We start from the raw sequence: 27,422 nt of genomic DNA on the forward strand, positions 1-27,422 counted from the left end.
AGAGGTCAGCCCGAGAGAAACCAAGCTGTCAGGTGGAGTGAGGACAGGTTGGGATGTAGTAGAGACTGATGCTGCTGCGTAAGTAGAGTAGGAAACACAGGAAGAGGAATGGGCTCCCTGGAGCTGAGCTGGAGCAGGAGGGAGAACCAGTGTTGGCGAGGCCACCGAGGGGCGATGAGAATCATGGTGGCTCTGTCCCTGCGGAGTTTGAATAGCGTCTGCAACATCAGAGGCAGTGGAGGAAAGGCATAGAGGAACCGATCCGACCAGTCGAGCAGGAATGCATCCGGGGTCAGACGATGAGGAGAGGAGAGTCTGGAGCAGAACTGGGGCAGCTGATGGTTGTGAGGAGCTGCAAAGAGATCCACCTGAGGAGTGCCCCACTGAGCAAAGATGGAGCGGAGTGTGGGAGGATCCAGAGTCCACTCGTGAGGTTGAAGGTTGTGGCTGAGATTGTCGGCCAGGGAATTCTGTTCGCCCTGGATATAGACAGCCTTGAGGAAGAGACTGTGGGCCGTGGCCCAGGTCCAGATGCGGATGGCCTCCTGACAGAGGAGGGGAGATCCGGTGCCGCCTTGCTTGTTTATGTAGTGCATGGCGACTTGGTTGTCTGTGCACAGGAGAAGAACCTGAGGGCAGAGAAGGTGCTGGAAGGCCTTGAGAGCATAGAACATGGCTCTGAGTTCCAGGAAATTGTTGTGATGTAGACGCTCCTGAGGGGTCCAGAGACCCTGGGTGCGAAGATCTCCCAGGTGAGCTCCCCACGCATAGGGGGAGGCATCCGTGGTGATGATTATGGAGTGAGGGGGCAGATGAAAGAGTAGACCCCTGGAAAGATGTGAGGAGTTCAACCACCATTGAAGAGATTGCTGAAGAGACGATGTCACAGAGATGGGATGAGAAAGAGGATCCGTGGTCTGTGACCATTGGTTTGCCAGAGTCCATTGAGGTGTCCTGAGGTGGAGGCGTGCCAGAGGAAGCACATGGACTGTCGAGGCCATGTGGCCCAGGAGGACCATCATTTGCCGAGCAGGAATAGAGCGACAAAGGAGCACCTGATGGCAGAGATGGAGCAGGGTCCGTTGGCGGTCTGAGGGAAGAAATGCCCTCATCAGAGTGGTGTCGAGGACGGCTCCAATGAACTGAAGTCGCTGTGTGGGAAGCAGATGCGACTTGGGGTAGTTGATCTCGAACCCGAGATGGAGGAAAGAGATGGTGTGTTGAGTGGCTTGTAGCACAAGCGGAGACGTAGGAGCTTTCACCAACCAATCGTCCAAGTATGGGAACACCTGGAGGTTGTGAGACCTGAGGAAGGCCGCCACCACAATAAGGCACTTGGTGAACACCCTGGGCGATGATGCGAGGCCAAAGGGTAGCACTTTGTACTGATAGTGGCGGTGCTGTACCTGAAATCGGAGGTAGCGACGTGAAGTCAGATGGATTGAAATGTGAGTGTAGGCCTCTTTGAGGTCTAGGGAACATAGCCAGTCGTGATGAACGAGAAGAGGGTAAAGCGTGGCAAGGGAGAGCATCCTGAACTTTTCCTTGACCAGACACTTGTTGAGGTTCCGGAGATCGAGGATGGGGTGGAGGTCTCCTGTCTTCTTGGGAACCAGGAAGTAGCGGGAGTAGAATCCCTGACCCCTTTGGTCTGGGGGCACCTCTTCGATGGCATTGAGAAGGAGGAGGGAGTGGACCTCCCTCAGGAGGAGGGGGGATTGAGAGGAGTGAGAAACAGACTCTATGGGAGGATTGTCTGGTGGAAGAGTCTGGAAGTTGAGAGAGTAGCCGTGGCGAATGATGTTGAGGACACACAGGTCTGATGTGATGACCTCCCAACGGTTGAGGAAGAGTTGAAGACGTCCTCCTATCGGCTGAGGCAGAGGCAAGGATGGTGGGAGACTGGCTATGCCCTGGAGAAAAGAGTCAAAAGGGCTGAGACGGTTTTGACTGCGGGAGAGGCTTGGCAGGTTGGTGAGACTGTGACCGTGCCTGAGTGTGGTGCTGCTGACGAGGCCGTCGAGGTTGTTGTTGTTGAGGCGGGTTGAGAGGTCTGGCCGAGAACCTGCGTTGGTAGGAAGACTGCTTTTTGTAGGGACGAGTAGGTGGAGTCTTCTTTTTAGGTTTGATCAGGGTATCCCACCTGGTCTCGTGTGCCGAGAGTTTCTGGGTAGTTGAGTCTAGGGACTCCCCAAAGAGTTCATCACCAAGACAAGGTGCGTTAGCCAGGCGGTCTTGGTGATTAATATCGAGGTCAGAAACTCTCAGCCAGGCCAAGCGCCTCTTGGCAACAGCCATGGCAGATGCTCGAGAGGTCAGCTCAAAAGAGTCATAAATGGATCGCACCATAAATTTCCGGAGTTGGAGCAAACTGGTAATTTGTTGTTGAAAAACCGAGACCTTACGCTCAGGGATGTACTTTTGTAAGGAGGAGAGTTGTTGCACCAAATGTTTCATATAGAAGGAGAAGTGGAAGGTGTAATTATTAGCCCTGTTGGCAAGCATGGAATTTTGATAAAGGCGCTTGCCAAATTTATCCATCGTTCTGCCCTCTCTGCCAGGAGGGGTGGAGGCATAAACACTGGAGCCCTGGGTTTTCTTTAAGGTGGACTCCACTAGAAGGGATTCATGGGGTAGTTGAGGTTTGTCGAACCCCGGGATAGGAATGACCCTGTATAACTATCCAGTTTTCGAGGGGCACCCGGTACCGTGAGAGGGTTTTCCCAATTTTTGTAAAAAGTTTCCCGTAAGATGTCGTGGACGGGTAACTTTAAAAATTCTTTGGGGGGTTGTTCGAAGTCCAGGGCGTCAAGGAAAGCCTGGGACTTCTAAGTGTCGGACTCCAAAGGGATAGACAGAGCCGTCGACTCTGTCTATTTCTCTTAGAAATTTCGTGAATGAGGACTGTTCAGGTTTGGAACTGGTATCAACCATCGAGGGTTCCTCGTCCGTTGTTGAAGCCTCATCATCGGTACCGGGTGGGGATTCTTCCCATAAGTCTGGATCCCTGATATCAGTGTGCGCACGCTGAGATGTTTGGGTGGGAGGTTCAGTGTGGCGGGTCTTAGAAAGAGACTTGCCGGAGTGCATTGAGGCGGTACCGGGAGAGGAAGACCGGTGCTGATCCCGGTCCCGGGAAGAGCGGTGCCGATCTCGGTCCCGGGGAGAGCGGTGCCCTTCCTGGTCCCGAGGAGGATCGGCCTCAGATCGGGTTGGTATCACAGGATGAGAACGGAGTGGTTCAGCCGAGAGGATTGGCATAGAAGTGTTGAGCGGCACCGAGGGGGTGGACACCGGGGGGATGGTGCGAGGCTCGGGCCGGTCCGGTACTGAAAGAAGTGGTGCCAAGAGGGTCGGTAACAGGTGCTGGAGTTGGTGCTGCAGCTGTTCCTGTAATTTGTCTTGGAGTATGGCCGCGATGCGGTCATCCAGGGGTGGCACCGGTACCGCTTTTTTCTTTTTCGGTTCCATAGGTGCTGCTCCACGCCCCGGCGATGAGGAGGCCAATGACGAGGCACTCACCGAGATCGGGGCGGAGCGTTTGCGGGGTCGGCGTGAGGTTGGGAGGATCGGCGTCACCACTGTGGCCGGTGGACGCTCAAGGGAGGTGGAAGGCTTCTTAGCCGGCTTACCTGGTGCCAGCGACCCCGAGGAAGGATCGGGCGTCGTCGAAGTAGTCGGTGCCGCCTTTTGCGGTACCGTCGACGTCGCAGCAGGTTCCATAGCAGATCCGGTACCGAAAAGGATGTTCTGCTGGATCTGCCGATTTTTTAATGTGCATTTCTTAAGAGTGGCACAGCGGGTGCAGGTGTCAGCCCGATGCTGTGGACCCAAACACTGTAGGCACCAATTGTGTGGGTCAGTGAGAGAGATCGGGCGTGCACACCGCTGGCACTTCTTAAAGCCCGGTTGAGGGGGCATGAAGGGAAACACGGCCTCCGCAAAATCAAAACCGGAGGCCTGTATGGTGACAACAGGCCCCGCTTGGGCCGGATTAAAAAATAAAAGAGAAAACAAGAGATTTTTTTTTTTTTAATCGAAGAAAAAAAAAGAGAACCCGAAGGGAAAAGGAGGAAAAACAAGAAAATAATGTGAGCAGGAAGGCAAAAAGGATGTTTTCAACGGCCGTTGAAACCACATGTGTCTTTTTCGCTCCGCGGAAATGAAGAAACTGGGGACCACGCACTCCTCCGTCGGGCGGGAAGGCACTCGCGTATGCGCGGTGCGGCCAACTAGAACTTTCTAGTAAAAAGTGTCCATACCGGGGCTCCGTCGGTGACGTCACTCATACGTTAAGAATATGCTGCCTGCTTGTCCTGGGATAACTAAGCTTTATAGCTTTTTACCCTTACCTTTCCCTCTTACTGTGCTCTTTTCTTTAAAGATTGTAGTTCTTGCCCCTTTTTTCCTATTTGTGTAAGATAAGTTTATATGTCTTGTTTTGTGTCTTATTAATCTACCCTGGTCTTGTGTAGTATTTCTAATTTTAATGTGTTTTTATGGAATTTTTTACACTGTACATCGCCTAGAAATCTGATTAAGTGGTATAAAATTTTTTAATAAACTTGAAACTTGATCAGTGTGCTGACCAGATGTCTCATCTGAAACAGCAATCTTACAAAACCAAACATTCATCAATTGTTCTGTTACTTTTATTCTTTTTCTTCTGAGCCTCAGCCCCAACCACCCAACCCCATTAATAAATTTTCATAGCAGCGAGATTTACGCGGTAATATCGTCACTGGCTCAATAGAAATTTTATACTTTAACTTTAAAGTGCTCAGTGCCTGATACTCTATTTTATCATAACCTTAATTTAAATAAATATTTTATACTTTAAGAAATATATGCCAATTTCATTTCAACCATGGACTTATCTTAATGGAATTCTTCTTTACACATAACTTCGTCTTTTTAAGCGCAATTTGGAAGGGCTAGACCCTTTTCATCTGAAACAGCAGGCATACTTTCACTATCAGCTGTATTTTTCTCAGCTACACCACTTAAAGGTATTAGAGCATTGTCGTCTTGTTTATTTCAGAAAAGGACACAAGCAGAAGCTGTGGACCCGACACAGCACTGTGTTTCGGCGTCTGAGGAACGCCTGCATCAGGGGTCACTGTGGCATATATGTTCACAGATGACAGGTCTGGGATAAAACAAACCTCAGTCCAACTAACATGCCAGAGTAACCAAAAATCACTGAAAAGCTATGGAAGCATTTTCACAGCTTCTGCTTGAATCCTTTTCTGAAATAAACAAGTGGGTTTTACATCAGTGATCTTCAGTGGAGTGTTCATTGTCTGTTCCCACTTCCTTTTGTACTGTTTATGTATAAAAGGTACATGAAGTAGGTCATGTGTATGTTGTGTGAGAGAGAGAGGGGTAATTGCCTGATAGACTCTGTTAAGCAAGCCACTTCATTCCTCTGGGCAAAAGACCTGGCAAGTGGCTAAGGGATATTCTTTGCTCCTACCAAAGACAGACTTGCTTCCTCCTACTCCTCTTCTTCTCTGACCTCTGAGAACCTGTAAAAACCTAGACGGTTTTGTTTTCCTCTCACGGAGCCTCAGGTGTCTGATCATTCTGTCTGTACAGGCAGCACCTCTTATTAGTTGTTCTATCATGCAGAGTCTTTTCTTGAGGATGCTAAGCCAACCTTCCTGACTACTCTCCTAAGGAGAGTTTCTAATCTCCAGAGATAATCTGAAAGTTTTTCTTTCTCTTTTTGACATGTGTTTCTAAATCAAAAATACAGGTCAGATCTACTTTCTGGCGTGCCAAATGTACTTTCTAATGCTTCTAGGCACTCCTCAGCTGAGGCTTGAGGGTTTTCAGCTTTTACAGCCCCCACAGTCTGTAGAGTTGGGCCCCCTTAGGCTTTCACCTAGTCACCTTCTTTTTTCTATGGCAGGGCACTCCCACTCCTGCACCATCTGGGTAGCTTGCTCTAACCAATTTTCATAATTTCCAAATCTCCTCCTCCTCCTCCAGGCACAGGAGATCTACCTGAAAAAGTTCTTAACCTCTTATAGACAGGGTTTTTCTCTTTGAGTCTTTTGATTATTTTTCAGCACCTTTTCTATTGCTAGCATTATGGAAGCAATGTCAGAAGAAACATTTTCTCTATGACTAAGCATAGGTTTAATGTCAGCTAGTGTTCTATCTTACTGATTTAAGAATTCATTGAGTTCCTTCTCTAGAGTTCTATCTTTTGTCTGTTCTGAGAGGCCACTAACTTCTTTCACTGCCAGAATCTTCCAGGGTGTGGCCTCAATGTCCAGCACAATCTCCCCTGGAAGTGTCCTAGGGTCTGTGTCATGAGGGCATACACACAGATCTAGTAATATTTCTTGTGTGGAGTCCCCCATCCTATGCTTTATACTTTCCACTTTTGCGTTCCTCTCTAATACAGTCTGAATATCCTTACAGAATTAGGGTTAGATTCACAAAGCAAACTGATCGTTTTGCGAGCCCTTAGCGAGCAGATTTCCCTCTGGCCCGATTCACTAAAGTGAATCCATGCATGCAAATGAGGGAAATGGCATGCAAATTTGGGAGGGCAGAGATTCACTAAACATTTTAGCTAACACTAACAGTCGCTTCTATGCTGGCCGACTCTCCTGCCCTTTAAAACCACAGGCTTGCAATGCTTTTTAGCAGAGCAAGCCCGTAGTTTTAAATCCGCCGCCTCTGTGGCCATCGGGCCCGATGCTGCCCACCCGGTCCCCACAAATATGGCAGGAGGGATGCCAACTCCCTCCTGCCATCGGCCCGGCCCACCCCTCCCTGTACCTTCGGGCTTTTTAAAATTATGGCAGGAAGGTTCCCACACCCTCCTGCCATATCTACAACTACTAACCCCCCTCCCATAGAAAGTCAAGTATTGTAACACCTTTTATAGCTCATGCAAACCGCTCTGAATTGATATCCCAGTCATTAATAGTGGTAAAGAAGCTCACAATAAACAATAAACATTTCTATCCACTGCTCTGTTCTCTGATAATACACCAAATCTAATTTATATAAATCATTCTTTTGTATCATTTTATTTTTATTTCTCTCCTAATATGTAAGTATGTCACACAATGTTGAACTGTATTATATGTCAATGCAGATTGTGGTAGCAATTCCTTGTCATACTATAAACAGGAAATGTTCATAGTTTCTATTTAAAGTAATTCAGAAAGCAATTAGAAAGGAATACAATCATCAACACCACTCTTTTCCTTTCTCTCTTTTATTGTAAGGAATAAATCAGAGATTTTATAACTCTAGTTGATCTATTGCTTATTGTGTTAAGCTATGAATACATCGCAGCACTGAAGTATGATCTCAGAGGACACGGTCAACTTAACCAGAGGGGAAAGAAAGTGGACTTAGGCCTAGATTCACTAAACTCACCGATTGTGTCCTGGCCAGTTTGCGATTGTTTCCCGACCCCGACCCGATTCACTAACCTTCTGCCCGATCAATCTCCCACCCAATCCAATCCGCCAATGCAAATGAGGAGAAATGGCATGCATAAGTAGGAAGGCATCGATTCACTAAGCAGAAGAAGAAACGTCGATTGGGTTTTCTGATCCGAAATGAAGCGATTGCTGAGGACCAGTTGCTTACTGCTCTTGACGACTCTCCTGCTCCGCCACCCTGAAATCCCAGTATCGAGGTTACAACCCCAACCATCAAAATGAAAAATATGAAACTGTAAAACTGTAAAGTATCTATAGATATGCATACGAACTCCCTTTTTATATATTCTGCAAAAGCGCTGTGTTAGCCCGTGGTCTAGAGCATGTTCTGTTCCATAACAGCCGTGGGATTGCTTGTGGGCGTGCGTCTGATCAGAGCATTTGCATGATGAAGCTGTAGGGAATCGATTGCTCAGAAAAACTCAGCCACGGATCGCCCAACAACGATCCAGATCGGTGAGTTTAGTGAATCTAGGCCTACGTATCTTCTAAAGCAGTGGTTCCCAACCCTGTCCTGGAGAACCACCAGGCCAATTGGGTTTTCAGGATAGCCCTAATGAATATGCATGGAGCGGATTTGCATGTCTCTCACTTCCATTACAGGGAAATCTCTCTCATGCATATTCATTAAGGCTAGCCTGAAAACCCGATTGGCCTGGTGGTCCTCCAGGACAGGGTTGGGAACCTCTGTTCTAGAACAGGGGTGGGCAACTCCGGTCCTCGACGGCCAGAATCCAGTTGGGTTTTCAGGATTTCCCCAATGAATACACATTGAAAGCAGTGCATGCAAATAGATCTCATGTATATTCATTGGGGAAATCCTGAAAACCCAACTAGATTCCGGCCCTCGAGGACTGGAGTTGCCCACTCTTGTTCTAGAGCAATGGTTAAAAACTTAGTTTTATTATAGGCTCACAAAAATTTGCTTCTGTGTCAAAAGCCAGCTAGAGGAGGAGATAACCTTTAGAAGCTGCTAGACAAAAGGCTAGGTAAGTACTGCTATTATGACTGCTGCATCCTTCTGGGAAAGATTTTAAACTGACCCATAAACAATGTTTTTTTATTTGGAAAAATAAATAAGAAATTCTTTGAAGGTTAGTAGTTGCAGTTAGCATTTAATATGAACTTATTTTCTCAATTACAGGAACATTTGAACTTTGCTTTTATAATTTTTTTTTCAAGTTGCTGATTTTAACAACCTTTTCAAACAACCCTTTCAAAAGGATCAAAACATGTGCCTTCCTCCTGCTCAGGACAGCGGCTGGTAAAAATGGTGTCCCAAACAACATTTGCTTTTGACGCGCCCCCTTTTTGGTTCACATGCTTGCAGTCTGACTCATAAGGGTACCACATTTCCTCCCCCTCTCCTCCACTTGATGCCCCAATCTTCCTTCTTGTCCATCTCTTATGATAGACTTGTCCCTACCGTCCCTAGCCCTTAGGTGTACCAGATATGACAACATTACTTCCTGTACTTACAGGATTCAGTAGGACCGTGAGGAAGAGCTCACCCCCCCGAATGCTCTTGTCTAGCTCCTTGGAGCCTCCGGGATATTCATTGTAAAAGATGGTGTGAGTGAAAAGCCCACAGGTCTGGCGAGGCAGCACCTAGAAGGGAGATAAGAATATGGGCTAAAGAAACAGAAGATCAAGCGGCAATTTTTACTTGCTGCTCTGTAATTTATGTGAGACTTTTTAAAAGCCCCCAAGTACGTTTCTTTTGCTGTACTGGGTACACTAATAATGAATCAGTAAATTAACTTTTTGATTTCTGGTCTTATGTAAATTATTTGCTGTCAGTATATTTTCAGTCATCATGTCAATAATAAAATAATTTATATGGCAAAAATTATATGGCAACTAACAAATTGTCATGTAAATCTCATACTATGTAAAAAACAAAACAAAACCCAGATCATGCATGTACAGTCTGAAGTGCTGTGTAAGATATATATGTACCTGTATGACTTGATGTTTAGAAAAGTAGACAAGAAATTCTTTGAAGGTTAGCGATTCATCTTTATAGACTGCCAGTGTATATATAACAATGCCATAGTACTGCACAATACTGGTAAATACTGTACAAACAATTTAGCGGGGGGGGGGGGAGGGGAGATTCGACAAAGGACGCTAATCGCTAAAGATGCTCAAAGGAATATAATGGCCATCTTTAACAGTGTGCTCTACTGCGCTTAGTGCCTTTTGTTGAATCCCACCCCCCTTTTTTAATCTAAGTTGCCAACAGCTACAGCATTGGTTTCTGCAGGGAAAACAAAGGCCCCCTTTATCAAGCTGCATTAGGGATTTTTTTTTTTTAATCGCCAGCCACTGTGGTCAAAGCTCCAACGCTCATAGAATTCCTGTGAGCGTCAGAGCGTTCACTGCAGTAGCTGGGAAAAAAACCCCAAACAACCCTAACGCAACTTGATAAAAGGGGGCCAAAGTTCCTCATCTTTGTTCTCCTTGGAGAGCACAATAAATCAGTCATACGTGGCACAGAGAACGGAACATTTTGCTAGCTAGAACTAGAAAGCCTTTCTGGTCATGAGCAGCCAAGCACAGGCAAGTGGGTCCCCTTAGTTATATGCTATTATATACTGTACTGTTATATGCTATTAAGCAAACATTTTTATTTATTTTAACTCCAAGGGAGTCAGGGAAGTACATGTGCTTTTATTTATCATACTGTCTCTGGAGAACACAAATTACAAATAAGCAACTTTGCTTTCTCCAAGGACAGATAAGACAAGTCAGTCAAACATGTAAAGATTCTCATGGTAAGGATTATCTTGAAGTCCCTTCTCCATGTTCTCCTTCAGGCAACCTGCACAACTGTGATTTGTAGGGAAAAAGCTGGAAAAAATTGTGTTTTAAGGGTGTTTTCAAAGTTCTTAGCACTGACTGGTCATATTTGCTAAAGCCAAAGTGGGTTCCAGAAGGTTTCAATGGGTGTAAAGCAATGTTGCTCACTTTTAACAGATGCTTATCCCCGTAGGAACTCAATTTCCCTGCCCTGTCCCCATGAGTTTTGTCGCTATCCCTGTTCCATTCCTGTAAGCTATACCTTAACCACACAAGCCTCGGACACTTACGATTTTAAAGTGTTTGGGGCTTGTGCAGATGAGTCTGGAGCTTGCAGAAATAGGGCAGGGATGGAAAAAGAACTTGCCGGGATGGGAAAATTAGTTCCCATGGGGATGGGGAAAATTTGTCCCCATGTCATTCTCTAATGCTTTCCATAGACAGCAGGATTGATTAGGCACCCAAGTAGTGACATCATCCACTGAGTTCTGAGCATACACCGCTCTTCCTGAACACAGCACTCTTCTCATGTCCTCATTGCAGTTAGTCAGTGGCGTACCTAGGGTATGTGGCACCTGGGGCCCATCATTTTTTGACACCCCGCCATGTTAAAAAAAAATATTTTGTAATGACCATGAAACGGAATAAATGGTCAGAATGGAAGCAGGCAGTGAAAATTTTCTTTTATTGAACCTCATATTATTCCAAACATAACATAACAACATAAATTATGTTTAAATTGTCATGACATCAGAAGTACATATGGAGTAGTTGCAGGTGATGCTTGGGACAGTTCTGATTGTGTTAGTTCGGTTTTATGTGATTTCTGAATAGAAGGGTTTTTATTTCTTTTTTGAAGGTTTTGTAGTCTGTGGTCGAGGTCAATAGATTGTAGAGTTGGGGGTCGAGTGTTGCAGCTCTGGCTAGGAGGTTGTCGAACAGTTTTTTTTCTTTTGATGTTTTTGGTTGGAGGGTGTGTGAATGGTGTGCGAGTTCTCCTATGTCTGGTTGAGGTGGATTTAATTATTTAGCTGAAGAAATTAGTTACCCCCCCATTCCACACACATTAATTCTCTTCCATTTTTGTTCCCATTATAAAAAACACTGATAAGTTCCCAGAAAAAAAATATATTAAAATAAGAAGTGAAAACAAAGGCCCCTACAAATGAGAACATAACATAAGAATAGCCTAACTGGGTCAGACCAATGGTCCATCATGCCCAGTAGCCCATTCTCATGGTAACCAATCCAGGTCACTAGTACCTGGTCAAAACCCAAAGAGTAGCAACATTCCATGCCACCAATCCAGGGCAAGCAGACACTTCCCCCATGTCTTAATAACAGACTATGGACTTTTCCTCCAGGAATTTGTCCAAATCTTTCTTAAAACCAGCTACACTATCTTTTACCATAACTTCTAGCCACTTCATTTTTAAGCTTAGATCTTTCCTTCCAAACAGAGACCTAGCTAGATGTCAAATACAGCACTTAGTTGTGCAGGAAATGTGAATCTCCTCATATACCCACCATGTAGTGCAAAAATGTGCAAAGGTCTGGTTTTTTCTTTCGATCACTACATAGCCTAATGCCACACAAGCAGTGCTGTTACAAACATATTCTGAAGGTCAATGCTAAGGTTAACAAAGTTTCCTTCCTTGGACCAGAAGGAGATACTGACAAACCACTGGAACAGATCCCAAAACAACTACCCAGGAACAACACCCAAAGACCCACTCAGTGTGTGAACCAGTTGAGTGGAGTGGATTAACTGGGGGATGGAAATGGGCCCGGAGTTTGCTCAGCAGAATTTCCCAGACAACCTCTTCCTCTCAACACATTGACACGCTGCCACCACCACCACCATCACTAGGAACACTTCACTGGGTAGGCCAGCAATGCTTATAAACTTTATAAAACACATTATTATATTTTCTTATAAAGCACATATTTTAACTGAACTCTCTGACATCTTCAGCCTTTCCATTCACAAAAATAGAAGGAAGAAAAGTTCCCATTTCCTGCTGTCTCATGTCCCCGGCCTATACAATATTTTTCTTCTGCAGACCCTTCAAAAGTCTGACCAAATCCTCGTTTCACTTGCATTATAAAGTACTCAGGATGCCATCTCTCCCCTATCCCAGGTCCTAAAGTCTAAGACAGTAGCACAAACTAGTGCTGCCCAATTCAGGAAAAAAAAATTTCGATTCGATTCAGCCTATTGAATTGGTTTTTCGATTCGATTTTCCTGTCCAATTGGGTGTTTTTTTTTTCAAACATCCTGGTGGGTTTATTTTATAGCTTTTTCACCCCCCTTTAGCTTCTCCTAACCACACTGGCGCTGTGGTGTAAATAAAATAAAGAAACAAAAAGGACTTTTCCTCTCTCTGTTAAATCCTAGCTCACATTTGCGGTCTAACACCAGCTCTGCAGGATACACTTTTCAAATCTGACATATTGTAATCACAAAACAGAAAATAAAATTAGTTTTTCTACCTTTTGTTGTCTGGTTATTTTTCAAATCTTGTTAGTCCAAGGCTCTGGTTGTCTTCTGATAACTTGCTTGCCAGGGTCTCCTTTCTTCTTTCTGCATGCTAACCATCTGTCATCTCTGTCCTCCCCTTCCGTTTCCCTTCCCTACCCAGGAGGTCTGGCATCTTTCCTTTTTTCGTCTCCCTCCACAGACCCACCTTTTCTTAACTACCCTTTCATCCAGCATCTCTCCCTCCTTCCCCACCACCCCAGGGTCCACCATCTCTCCCTTTCTTTTCCCAACTACCTTTCTATCCAGTATCTCTATCCCCCCACACCATCCCTAGTGTCCAACTTCTCTCCCTTTCTGTTCCTTTCCTCCCTAAAACCCATGGTCCATCATCTCTCTCCCTCTCATCTATTTTCAGACCCATTATTTCTTCCCACCCAAAGCCGGCATATGCACGTCTCTTTGAACCCCCCCCCCTTCCCTCCATGTACTTCTGCACCAGGGCCCCCCCTCCCCTGAAGGCCTGGCCCCCCTCTTAAAGGTCTGCATCCCACCCCTGAAGGCCTGTCCCCCCTTGAAGGCCTGAACCCCCCCGAAGGCCTGTCCCCCCCTTGAAGGCCTCCCTGCCTGTCCTCCTTGAAGGCCTGTCCCCCCCTTGAAGGCCTGCCCCCCTTGAAGGCCTGCCCCCCCCTTAAAGGCCTGTCCCCCCCTTGAAAGCCTGTCCCCCCCTTGAAAGCCTGTCCCTCCCTTGAAGGCATGTCCCCCCTGAAGGCCTGCCTGCCCGCCCCACCCCGAAGGACCGCTCATCCCCCTGGCCTCCTGCACCATTTACCTAGAGAAGCAGCCTGCAGCAAGATCGCGATGCCAGCGATCTTTGTGCTGCTTCAGCGCTGTTTCCTCCACCGTGGTCCCGCCCCTCCTCTGATGTCAGAGGAGGGGCGGAAATGCGGCTGAGGAAACAGTGCCGAAGCAGCGCAAAGATCGCTGGCATAGCAATCTTGCTGCAGGCTGCTTCTCTAGGTAAATGATGCAGGGAGGCTGGGGGGGGAAATCCGGATGCCAGATGGGAGACCTGGACGTTGGGGGGGGGACCGGACACCAATTACTTCAAGGCTGGGCGCACCCCCTCAAGGCTTGCACCCGGGGCAGATCACCCCCTCCTTGGTACGCCACTGCAGTTAGTTCCAAAGCTCAGTAAATTAAGAAGCTCTCAGGGAGGTTAGAGGGATTGTTTGCCAGATCAATCCTGCTAAGGAAAACATCTGCTATAGGAGAGCAACATTGCATTTTTTGTTGACAAGCAAGATTGAGTCAGGCACACAAGTAAGGGACTCCCAAACTTAGGGCTGCTTAGACTCTGCACTTTTTACAGCTACTTACTGTAACAATGTTATCCAGGGACAGCAGGCAGATAATTCTCACAGGTGGGTGACATCATCCATGGAGCCCAGTATGGACAGTGCTAAAGTGTACTGTCACTTTAAGTTTTAGCAAAGCTTCGAAACTGCCTGCACCATGCATGTGCGAGTGCCTTCCCACCTGAAGTCGGCTCTAAGTTCCTCAATTCTCTAAGCAAGCAAAGAAGCCAACCAGGGGAGGAGGGAGGGATTTGAGAATATCTGCCTGCTGTCCCTGGGTAACACCTGTTACGGTAAGTAACTCTGCTTTATCCTAAGACAAGCAGGCAGCATATTCTCACATGTGGTACTCCCTAGCTTAACTGAAAGGGATGGAGGGAGAGTTGGCCTTCAAGAAGAAAATTAATTCTGCTTGGCCAAACCGATCATTTCATCTGGAATAGGTTTCCAGACAGTAGTGAGATGTAAAAGTGTGAATTGAAGACGAAGTAGCTGCTTTGCAAATATCCTCAATGGGAGTGGAACGCAAAAAAACCACTGATGCTGCCATAGCTCAGACACGTCCTTCGAGCGGCAGCCCAGCCTGAGCATGGGATAAGGAAGTGCAGGTTGCTAACAATGTGGAAATAGTTGGGTTACAGGCACTCTTAATCTGTTAGGGTCGAAATAGATGAAAAGTTGAGACGAAGACCTGTATCTCTTAATCTTTTGTAAATAGTAAGCCAAGGCATGTTTACAGTCCAAGGTGTGAAGAGCTGTTTCCCCAGGATGAGAATGAAGCTTTGGAAAGAAAACAGATAGCACAATGGATTGATTAAGTTGAAATTCTGTGACTACTTTGGAAGGAATTTAGGATGAGTTCTGAGGACCACCTTGTCGTGATGAAATACTATATAAGGTGGATCACAAACCAGTGCTTGAAGTTCACTCACTAGTCGAGTTGAGATTACACAAATTAAGAGGACTACTTTCAAAATAAGATACTTAAGATGAATAGTTGCAAGAGGTTCAAATAGAGGCTTCATCAGAACTGTGAGAAGTACATTCAGATCTCAAACAACTAGCGGCAGTTTGAATGGAGTTTTTGAGTTCAAGAATCCTTTCATAAACTGGGAAATTAGCAGATGAGTAGCTAGAGGTTTATTATTGAAAGGGACATGGTATACACTAATAGCACTGAGGTAAACTCTGACAGATGTGGTTTTAAGCCCAGAATTGGAAAGCGCAGAACATAGTCCAACTTCGAAGGAATGGAGGACGTTGTAGGATACAAGTGATGGAGATTACACCATGTGGTAAAATGTGTCCACTTGAATCGATAGCATTGTTGAGTAGGTGGTTTTCTGGAAGCAGCTATAGTGGCTTGAACTAGGGCAGATAGATTAAAATCAAGTTGAGAGGTACCAAGCTGTTAGATGTAGAGACTGAAGGTTGGGATGTAAAAGAGAACCTTGATTCTGAGTGAGCAGATATGGAAAGATCTGAAATGAATTGGTTCCTTGACACTCAGCTGAAGTAGAAGGTAGAACTAAGGTTGTCTGGGCCACCGAGGAGCTATGAGAATCATGGTGGCTATTTCTCACTTGAGTTTGAATAATGTCTTTAGAATAAGAGGGACTGGTGGAAATGGATATAGGAACTTGCGTGATCAATCCAGAAGAAATGCATTTGCTTCTAGGCAATGAGGAGAAAATTGTCTGGAGCAGAATTGAGGTAGATTGTGATTGTGGAGAGACACAAACAGTCTATCTGAGGAGTCCCCCAAAATGAGAAGATGTGGTGCAAGACCTTGGAATTGAGAGTCCACTTGTGTGGCTGAAGAAACCTGGTGAGCCTCTTGGCCAGAGCATTCTGCTTCCTTTGCACATATACTGCCTTGAGGAAGATATTTTGAAAAAATGCCCATTTCCAAATATGAAGAGCTTCCTGACATAGAAGAAGAGAGCATGTTCCACCTAACTTATTGATATAGTACATTGCCACTTGATTGTCTGTTCTGACAAGGAGGAGCTGGTTAAGAAGACAATTGTGAAACGTTCTTAGAGCATTGCAAATTGCCCGAAGCTCTAACTCCCGATGGAAAAACTCCTTAAATTGGTCCTGGAAGGACTGCACCGGTACCATTTGCTCAACAGCCAGTATCACTGGTGCTGCAGGGTGTCAAGGCGTGGGTGACCTCGATGACAAGATACTCCTCAGAGGTGATACAGCCTGCACCGATAAAGAACGATGGTGATGTCGACGTTTGGCATGCATGTCTGCAATGCCGGTTGAAATGAGGATGGCTTTTTTGCAGGTTTAGTCTATGCAGGAACTGAGTCCAGCATTGAGGGAGGTGTCGATGCCAGTACCGCCCGTTCCCATTTATCCTCTGAGGCCAAGGCTGTTCCAAAAAGCTTCTCCTGATGGAGGCATCGAGCCTTAAGAGAGTGCTTTTTCAACATAAGACAACAGGTACAAGAATCCACCAGTTATGCGGATCAGTGAGCGAGATGGGCCATTGACAATGACAGCACTTCTTGAATTCACTGGAAGGTCTTGACATCGGAGGGAAAATCTCAGTAGCAAAATCAAAAATACAATGGTTGTAAATGCTGAGAGCCCAAAGAATGAATGGGCACACGACCCAATAGTTTCAATGCTTGCAAGTGCTGAGAGCCCGAAGGCTGAGCCTGAAGACTGAATGGGCACAAGGCCCAACTGAGGCAATTTTTGGATGTTGAAAATTTAATGAAAAAATGAACAAAAGGTAGAGGAAATACTAGTAAAAATAATAAAGTAAAATAAAAGAGCTGAAGGCAAAAAAGAGAAAAAAACATTGACAGGAAGGCAACTCATATGGATACAGTCTAGACGCAACTCTTTGCTCCGCAGAAAATGAAGAACTGACGAACCATGAACTGATGTCGGGTGGGAAGGCACTCGCGTGTGCACAGTGCGGGCAATCCTGAAGCTTCGCTAAAGCTTAAAGTAACAGTACACTTTAACACTGTCCGTACCGGGCTTTGTGGATGACATCACCCAAATGTCCTGCTTGACCTAGGATAATAGATTAACCTAAAGCTGAAGCTTGGTCCAGGGAGTGATACAAACTACAGGAATGGATCAAGGACTATGTTGCTGCTTTGCAGATGGCTGCAGCAGTCCTCATCTGATGAGACTTTACTCTGGAGCTGAGAGGAGTATCTGCTTATTGATAAGAGAATTTATGAAGCAAGCTATCCAGTTTTTTGGGAATTCTTTTTGTGAATAGTATGCTACTGTAATTGGGATCAAATAAGAAACTGCATTGAGTTTATGATAGCTCAGTCCTTTTAAGGCACAAATGATACCGTGCTTTCAATCCAGAGTGTAGCGAGCTCTCTCATATTAGTTTTTGTGATTTTGAAAAAAATGTAGGTAGAACTATTTCCTCACACACCAAAAGACAAAGGAATTTGGAGAAGCAAACTTATGTCTAAAATGAGAAAATACATGCAACAAGAGACTTAATCCATTTGTATTATTCTATACTATTAGTAGCTCCAGTAAAAGCTTTAAAACGGATAAAGCTCGGGTAGCCTTAGACAAGAGCCCATGCCAAAAGTAAACATATGAATTGACATAATGGGTCAGACCAACGCTCCATCTAGCCCAGTACTCTGTTTCTAAAAGTAGCCCATCCAGATTAGAAGTACCTAGCAGAAACCCTAAAAGTAGCAAGATTCCATACTACTTACCCCCAGGGATAAACTGTGGCTTTCAACAGGTCTACCTTAATAACGGTTATGGACTTTTCCTCCAGGAATTCATCCCAACCTTTTTTTATTAACACAGCTACACTAATTGCTTTCACTATATCTTCTGGCGACAAGTTCCAGTGCTCATCTATACATTGAGTGGAGAAATATTTCATGATGTGTTACCTAAGTCTTTGTACTTTTTGAAAGAGTAATCAATCAGTTAGTGCTTACCTGTTTTATTCCATTCATAACTTTATAAATCTTTATCATATCTCCTCTCAGCTGTCTTCTCCAAGCTGAACAGCCCTAACCTTTTTAGATTTTTCTCATATGCAAAGAGTTCCTTAATCATTTTAGTTGCCCTTTGTACCTCTTCTAATTCCATTACAGTGTTCCCCCGTGAATTCGCAGTTTGCGAATCATGGGCTCACTCATTCGAGGTCTGCTCTGACCGCCTCTTCCTGTAGTAAAGTCGAGCTACACCAATCAGGAGCTGCATGTCAAAGCCTTTTGACAGGTGAAAAACCACATTCGCGGTTTTTCGAAATTCAATTTCGGGGGAGTACTGTATATCTTTTTTGAGATGCAGTAAAGCTCCCAGAAAATAGAAAAGGATGGGAGCACAAAAACAGAATGGACAAATATACAGTAGAACAAAGGAAAGTTAATCAGTAACAGAGTTTGGATTGCTGAAATTTTGAAAGCTGCATGACCTAGTCAATGAACAAGATGAAGACTTAAAAGTATAAAGAAGGAAACTGTGAATAATCTAATCTAATCTAAAACTTACATTTATATACCGTATCATCTCCTGAAAAGGGAGCTCGGCTCGGTTTACATAAATTATAAACAAGATGAATATAGTTCGATTAGATAGAGATTAGTTTGTTTGAAAAGAGCTTTCTACCATCTATTAAAATAAGTTTCCCTACCATCTAGAGAATTTATTTCAGTATTCCTTAAGACAAGTCTCTAAGAACCATTGAAATAGCTGTGTTTTCAAGGACTTAAGGAAAGTCTGGAGGGAGAAGAGAGTTCTAATACAGGAGGGAATTTCATTCCAAATTGCTGTGAATGTGTATAAAAAAAGAACGGGAAACAATTCCAAATGATTCTGGGCTCCTTTCACGAAGGTGCACTAGCGTTTTTAATGCACACACCGAATTAGCGCACGCTAGCTGAAAAACTACCGCCTGCTCAAGAGGAGGCGGTAGCGGCTAGCGCGCGCTATTCCGCGTGTTAAGGCCCTAACGCACCTTCGTAAAAGGAGCCCTTTATTCCCTTAAAGGATTGAAAGGAGAGTTTGTATTTTTGAGTATTTCTTAAATGAAGAGATCATTGTGCATTCAAAGACAAAGGTAACAAGGATGTGAATATTCCATGAATGATTTTAAATATCATACAACAGTCTCCAAACTGCTGACCAAAACATCAGACATCAAAGTTCTCCGAAAAGAAATCAAAACGCTTCTATTTAAAAAACACCTACCATCACTCTAACCTCCTGCCTACACATACACAATTACTCCTTCATATTCATCATTCCTACAACATCCCTCAACGCCATGTAAGCAACCTCCATATGTAACCAATATTTCTTCCTCAGCGCTATGTAATAATCTCCTTAACTTGAATGTAATGCTATCCTTACCTGTGATTTAAACCTGATATGTAAACATATTATATTCCTGATATGTAAACTTGTTATATTCCTGATATGTAAACTTCCTGGAAATGTCCAGTTGTCTTCCAATTTTGTAATCCGCTTAGAACCGAAAGGCACAGGCGGAATAAAAATCTCTAATGTAATGTAATGTAATACAAGCACATTTAAATTGTACTAAAAAAAACAAAACAAAACCAGGCCGCCAAGGAAGTAGTCTCAATAGAGGGGACACGTGATCAAATTTTTTCTTTCAAAATATTCATTTTGTCACTGTGTTTTGAGTCAACTGCAACCATTTTAATTTCCCTTACTCAAGCCTACATAGACGGAATTACAATAGTCTAGTTATGCTAGAATAATTGCTTGTACCGATATTGTGAAATGTAGCTGATGAAACGGATATCTAACTTTTTTTTTTTTTTTTTAGCATTCATAAGCTAAAAAAAGCATTTCTTTGTTAAACGATTAACTTGACATTGAAACATGAGAGAGGAATCCAGCTGTATTCCCAATATTCTAGATGAAAATTTGATCTTCAAATGTTCTCCAGATTTCAGAATAACAGATAAAGGACCAACCCACAATAAAAATAACTGGACGGGACATAATGTGGGAGTCACTATGGGGAAAGTTATCAACATGGGCTACTGCTAAATTGGGCTAGTTTACCACAAGTCAGGTTATAAATAAGTCTTTTACATAACATAACATAACATGAGCGTTGGGAGCAGCACAGAGCATTCAGCATGCCGGCCTGCACTAAAAATCACTATTGTGGTTTTGGAAAAAAAAAAAAAAAAAAAGAGGGGGGGGGAGAAGTAAATTAAGTGAAGCAGAAAATTTCATTAAATAACAAAATTAAATGGAATCCCAGTAATGCAGGTACAAATGAGAGCCATATGGGTATAAATATTCTGTTTGCTGATGACATCTTTTTAACTTTAACTACTCATTAGTTAAAACATTTGAAAGATTATGGTCAGGGTGCCGAGTTTAATGATAATATGGATTTAACAGAATTTAAATATCAGTTTGCTTAGTGAACAACAAAATTATTATACACAAATTTTCCATTTTGGTGGGTGCAGAAAAATATGAAATATTTTAAATTTGAATTTCCAGAATTCCACTAAAATTATTTGCGTTGGATTATCCACCAGTATAAATGACAAGATTATAGTTTATCAAACTCAGGTAAAGTAAACAGCCTGAAAATGAATATTTTTTTCTAGACTGGTTTATGTATTTAAGCCCTTTTGATAGATAGCCTCTGAAGTGGCTTCCGTCATCATTTTATAGCTGAAACATACCACAGAGATCAGCTGTCACTATTCTCTCAGTCTATAAATTCATCTGTCTCCTGGGTCTTAGTCCTGCTTCTCAGCTTCTACTGTCTCACTGCAAAAGCTGCTTAAGTCAATTGCTCTGCTTTTGCAGCTGTTGAAACAGCAGCCTGAAAATACCATGAGGACTTTCATCCTCATGGGAAGTACACCCACGAGGATGAAAATGTTTGCAGTGTTTGCAGGATGCACTCTGAAAAGATGGAGGCATAGCAAAATGCAGATGGACCGATTCTCACTCTTCCCTGCAGCTGGCATACTCAGCCTGCCAACTCATAGGAGCTTATGCATCTACAGAACCAGGCACTGATGTTTATTGGCTAGCCACAGCTCCTTTGGGGTCACATTGCTGCCATTGTTCCTAAGGAGCACCAGTGAGATGGTACATGAGTAGTTAAACATAAGAACATAAGCCGTGCCTCTGCTGGGTCAGACCAGAGGTCCATCATGCCCAGCAGTCCGCTCACGTGGCGGCCCATCAGGTCCAGGACCTGTATAGTAACCCTCTATCTATACCCTTCTATCCCCTTTTCCTTCAGAAAATTGTCCAATCTCTTCTTGAACTCCAATACCGTACCCTGTCCTATCATGCCCTCTGGAAGCACATTCCAGGTGTCCACCACCCGTTGGGTGAAGAAGAACTTCCTAGCTTCTAAATCTATCCCCTTTTAATTTTTCCGAATGCCCTCTCGTTCTTGTAGTTGTCGTATCTGTCCCTCTTCACTTTCTCTATGTTCTTAATGATCTTGTAAGTCTCTATCATATCCCCTCTAAGTCTCCGCTTCTCCAGCGAAAATAGCCCCAGTCTCTAATCTTTCAGCGTATGAAAGGTTTTCCATACCTTTTATCAAACATTTCGCTCTCTTCTGAACCCTCTCAATTATCGCCATATCCTTCTTTAGGTACGGCAACCAATATTGGACACAGTACTCCAGATGGGGGTGCACCATCGCTCGATACAATGGCAGGATAACTTCTTTCATTCTGCTTGTAATACCCTTCTTGATTATTCTCAGCATTCAATTCGCTTTCTTAGCGGCCGCTGCGCATTGTGCCGACTGCTTCATTGTCATGTCCACTATTACCTCCAAGTCCTTTTCTTGGCTACTCTCACTCAATAACAGCCCTCCCATCGTGTAGCTGTACCTCGGATTTCTGTTTCCTACGTGTAAGATTTTACATTTCTCTACATTGAACTTCGTCTGCCATCTCGTCGCTCACTCCCCTAGTTTGTTCAGGTCCCTTTTTAAATCTTCGCAGTCCTCTTTAGTCCTAGCCCCATTAAATAGCTTGGTGTCATCTGTGAGCCAATATCTGTGCAGGGGTGCATACTGATGTTCAGCTGGCTGAACAGGAAGTGCTGTCATGGGTTTTTCGGCTCTAGCAGTGACCACTGCTGCATCTAATAGTTGAGTGAAAAGAGGCTGGGAGGCAGGAAAGATCTGTCCTAGATGCCTTTCCAGCTGCTGAGGCAGAGGCTGGCTATTGGTATCAATTTTTGGTGCATAGCTGGACATAGGTTCTGTCTATGTCTGATGGGGTGAGGGGAGGGGGAGGTGAGTGGGAATGAGCTTCTTTGTCCTTTGTAGGAAGGCCTGCACTGGACAACCTTTAGTCACAGATGTAAATTCAGATTTGAATATCATATTTATAACCTATGTTTTCCCATTCTGAGCTCAATATGAGGTACATTTATTTATTCAATTTTCTATACCATTCTAGACAAAGAATCCAAACAACAAAAGGCATTTGTACAGAGCAAGTCCCCACTTAACCCTTTTAGTTATATAACCGTGACTGGATAGTGGGTTTTGAGAAATGGGAGTAAAAGGGTGAAACCCCCCTCCCCCAACATATAGGGCTCCTTTTACAAAGGTGCGCTAGAGTTTTTAGCGCACGCACCGCCTGCTCAAGAGGAGGGAGTAGCGGCTAGCACTCGCTATTCCACGCGTTAAGGCCCTAACGCTCCTTTGTAAAGGGAGCCCATAGTGGCTGCACAATAGGATAGGAATGTATTCCTTTTCAGGAAGTGCAAGAAAAATCTGATATCCCAGTATCATATTTCTATGTTCAATGGCTCCAAAAGTAAAGAAAGAAGCAAAAAATATCTTTATTGAGGGGGGGGGAACGCTGGGGTCCCCTAGGAAAACACTGGAAAGTCATGAAAAAAGAAAGAAAAAAAATAAAAGTTTTAGCCATCAGCACTGTAGGGTAAAAGAGCTAGAGCTATCTAAACATGTCTGGTCAGTACAGTGGAAACAAGAAAACTGGTCTCAAGTTTTTGCAGTAGTGCAAAGCGTGGGAAGGTTGAGTTTGCTGCAAAACTTTTCTGACATCAGAGAGCAACTTCTTTCCAGTTGTAAGATGACACAACCTATATTTGTGGGTGATTGGTCTTACTTCTACTACTACTATTAATAATCATTTCCATAGCTCTGCTAGGCATATGCAGCGTTGAGCACCAAACGTGGAAGAGACAGTCCCAGCTCGAAAGAGCTAACAATCTAGTTATAACAGACAAACTGGACAGAAAAGATACATCTGTACACAGAGCTCAGATGGGGAATTACAGAGGGAATGAAAGACAGATGGGTGCTAGCAGACGGTTTGGAGTTAGAAATTGAAAGCAGCTTCAAAGAAGTGGGCTTTGAGCACAGAATGCTCTTTTCACAAGCTGAGTCGTAGAGGAAATACTTTTGGGTGCGACTCTCACAGCTAACGGACTCACCATGATGCCATTGTGGATTAACCCTCGACGATAGCGGGCAGGTCGCAGATGCGGGTATTCCTCGGTGCTGGTCACCTGAATGTTCCAGACTGATTTCCAGGCCTCATACAGCTGGGTATGAATGGGGTAAACCCCAGAATGGTGTGGTGCCACCGCGTAGCCCAAATCTGTGGGAATGCCATGTTCCTAGAGGCATAAAGTAAGAATGGCTACAATCAACAGTATCCCTTCAAACTGTCTCTTCCTCTCCAGTACTCAGCAAGAATTAAGTAATATAAGATATATATACATATGCCTTTTAATGTTTCACTTAAATGGTTACTGTATCTCATACAGTCCATTTCCCTCTTTCTTTTGTGATTTTTGGGTTTTAATTCAACATTACTAAAGTGTAGTAGATGTTCACATTTTACTGTGTATTAACAGCTAAAATTTGCATGCAGTAAGCTATTCTACAGATTTTGTATGGTTGGGGGGAAAGCTGCTTACTGTATATTACTATCTAGTGTGACCAGTAAAGATGCACCTAATGCTACTTTTTGAGATGGCATTATGTGCACTCACAATAATTGAACATTTGATAGCATTCACTGCTTACTGCAATGTGCAGTCCATGCCCAATCTCTGTCCAAACCACACACCACACTATGTACACATTAGTAAACATAGCCCAACATAAGAGCCATAATCCGCTATAATAAAACCTTTGTGCGCATGCGCAGTTGAAACTTCGTGCGGCCATGATCCCTGATCCGTGGCTTTGTGTCGCCGCATGCGCAGTCGGAGCCTTTGGCGGTTTGCGACGTGTGCGGCGGTTTCCCCAGCAACGTTCCCGCCCCGATCTCCGACACTGGCTGACTTCTGACGACGCCTCTCCTTCTCATCCCTGGACCAGCAGCGGTAGCTGCTGTGGGGCATTTGCTAGGCCGGCCCACTTTGATAATGCGAAGTGGGCCGTCCTAGCAAAAGCCCCGAGGCTGCTTGGCCTAGCAGATGCTGGACAGTGAGCAGGTAAGGGAGAAGGGGTAATACTGGACAGGGAGGGAGGTAAAAGGAACAGAGAAGGGCTACTGCTGGATAGGGAGAGCAGGGAAGGGGTAAAAGGAACAGAGAAGGGCTACTGCTGGACAAGGGAAGAGGGAAGGGGTGCTGCTGGACATGGGGGAGGCAAAAGTAAGGGAGAAGGGAAAACAGACAGGGGCAGAGAGAAAGAAAGAAAAAAAGACAGACAGAAAGGGGGCAGAGAGAAAGAAAGAAAGAAATGCCCAAGTCTACACATCTATTCTAGCACCCGTTAACGTAACGGGCTAAAAAACTAGTACATAATAAGATGTGCTGGAAAGATTTCAGGTATATAGTCAGGATGTGTTGTGTAGGTCACATATACAGGGAAGGAGCCAGTCTGGTTAACTAGTGACATTGTTGTACACTGCCAAACAAAAGGTCCTTGGCTCAGTCTACTCCCCATGTCAGCCAGGGATGCCATGGAGGAAATATTCACTGGCCACAGCTCCAGCAATGAATGGAATAGTGGTCACTGCTGAAGTGCGATTCAGAACTCATGATTATATGGTTCAAGAACAGGCCCCCCCTAGTGCTTGCAGTCTGCTCAGGGTTGTTTCTGCAATAAGCAGACTAGATACAGTGGGAATAAGCAAGGAGTACAGATATAAAATAGGGGGGAAAATCCATAAGTCATTGCAAATGAAGGCTTATGTTGTCAGAATTCCAGCCTTGGTTCTAATCTAACTGAAGGCTCAAAAAGAGCTGAAAGAAATTGATGGGGCCAATTTTTTATCAAAATCCTTTACTGTATACCCTACACCATTATAGTACATTAAAAAAGTGACCTGGGATTTACAAACAAATAATTAAAATTAGCTTTTAAAATTCAGAGAATAAAATTCGAAAGCCATTTGTACATGCAGACAGTGATTTATTGATGCCAACTGGCCATCTGAAAACTGCTCTGTGTGATTGAAAGTACATGTTTACTTTTAGTGCCATTTAGAAGATGCATTCCTAGCCGTATATTTTGGTTGGGAAAGAGTAATATATATAAGTTTAGTTTTCAAATGTATACATGTTATTTTACATGGAAAAAGTACACGTCGGAAAAAGAAGATACAAATCCAAGGGTATTTTGTACCCATGGCAGGTTCCAAAATGAAACTGCATGTGTACTATTTCTATGAAATGTGGTGTGTATGAAAGTTGTCCCAAAATAGGTAGTCTGCCCAACTACTTCAGCTGGAAACTGAGCGAGGATAGCAAACTTTGTGATATCAGCAGGGACTAGGGTTGCCAGATTTACTCTATTAAAAAAACAGAGGACACCTGGTCCCGCTCCGTTCCACCTCCCAGCCCCTCCCCATTCTACCTCTAATTCCACCCTCTTCCACTCCCACCCCCACAGAAACCTCCTTGAGATCGGGACCGCATCTGGAAGGTGTCTGCACATGTGTGGACGTTGACGTGATTACATCATACACATACGGTCATTGCATTGATATCCGCGAATGCGCAGACGCACTCCAGATGCTGGCCTGTGGTCAGGGGACTTCCAAAACCCAAACTGCTGGGTTTTGGAAATCCCTTCAGGCACCCGGATAGTACTCTAAAAAGAGGACATGTCTAGGTTTTCCCGATCATCTGGTAATCCTAGCAGGGACCTCTGCAGCTATTTCCACTGTGTACTGAAAAATCAGAATAGGATCACACCTTACTATCATATGTTATAGTGGTATGCATTGTAGACTATGGTAGCCAAGTATGCCATACCAGGGCAAACTGCTTGTTAAGCTTCATCTGCTCTGCCAGGACAGTGACATTGTGAAAGAGGTGAGGTTGCATGTGACTCCACATGTGCGGGAACCACCAGAACTCCTTCCTGTGTTTCAGCAGCATGTCATCTCCTTCATCTTCCTCATTGGTACCTGAAGTAGAGTCAGAGGAAGGGCATGTATACATAGAAATCAGTGCAGTGCTTTTTCCGATTTTTTGGCAAATTCTGATGCAGTTATCTTATATAAAGTACTCATTTAATGTGCTTGCTGTTGACCATGGCCTTTGACATCAATTCTACCAGAACAAAACCTTTTATGAAAGCAGTCTTCCAACTATCCTCCACCCTCTCTGCTTCACCCAATTTCAAAAAAGTCTTGTTTAGGTGTCAATGTCTGACTGTGATATTTCTCAGGTCAAAAACTTTCCATGCTGGTAAGACTCATTAAACCAGTCTTACAAGGCACAGAAGCTCAGCCTCCGATGCTCAGGGGCTTCTACTGATCCTCGGTAGCAGCCACTGAGAATCCTATGCAAATGCATTACAAGTAACTCATTATTATTTAAATGAGCTCTCCGTGTGATGCACAAAAGGGAAAGCGCCCCTATTATGGGGCAAAATTTTCTGGCATGTCTGGACATGTCTGTAGCTGTTGTGTGAGTATATGTCCCACGCTAATGTGCGGGGCACACGCACACAACACATGCACAGCTGTGCCCATTTGTAGGTTTAACCCCCGCCCCCTCCAAATTGCTTTTCCCCTGCTCAGAATCAGATGAGTGGCACTGGAGCTGTGATCATCTGATCCAGCACGGAAGAAGAGCCGCGATCAGCTGAGTCAGCACTAGAGTATGATCGGCTGAGCTGGCACCGAGCCGTGATCAACTGAGCTGCCAGCTCAGCAGATCGTGGCTCTTCTCTTCTCCCCTGCCTGCTCAGCTGATCATGGGAAGGGGGAGAAGAGAAGAGTTTGTGAGCAAGGGATAGATGGAAATGCTGTACCTAATGATTTGCTCTTCTGAGCAGGTGCCAGGCACACTTTCACCCTCTTTTACCAGGGCTAATCT

The 27,422-nt window shown here is 44.4% G+C and overlaps 1 protein-coding gene across 1 annotated transcript in view; it reads right to left on the reverse strand.

Moving 5' to 3' along the window:
* NDST2 (N-deacetylase and N-sulfotransferase 2) overlaps window positions 1-27,422 on the reverse strand; it is a 687,503-nt gene that overhangs the window by 60,740 nt on the left and 599,341 nt on the right. The window contains 3 exon segments of the mRNA XM_033942504.1: window positions 8,952-9,080; window positions 23,571-23,756; window positions 26,352-26,506. Coding sequence (XP_033798395.1) covers window positions 8,952-9,080; window positions 23,571-23,756; window positions 26,352-26,506 — 470 coding nt within the window.

The sequence above is a fragment of the Geotrypetes seraphini genome, chromosome 4 (assembly GCF_902459505.1).
Source record: "Geotrypetes seraphini chromosome 4, aGeoSer1.1, whole genome shotgun sequence".
Lineage (NCBI taxonomy): Eukaryota > Metazoa > Chordata > Amphibia > Gymnophiona > Dermophiidae > Geotrypetes > Geotrypetes seraphini.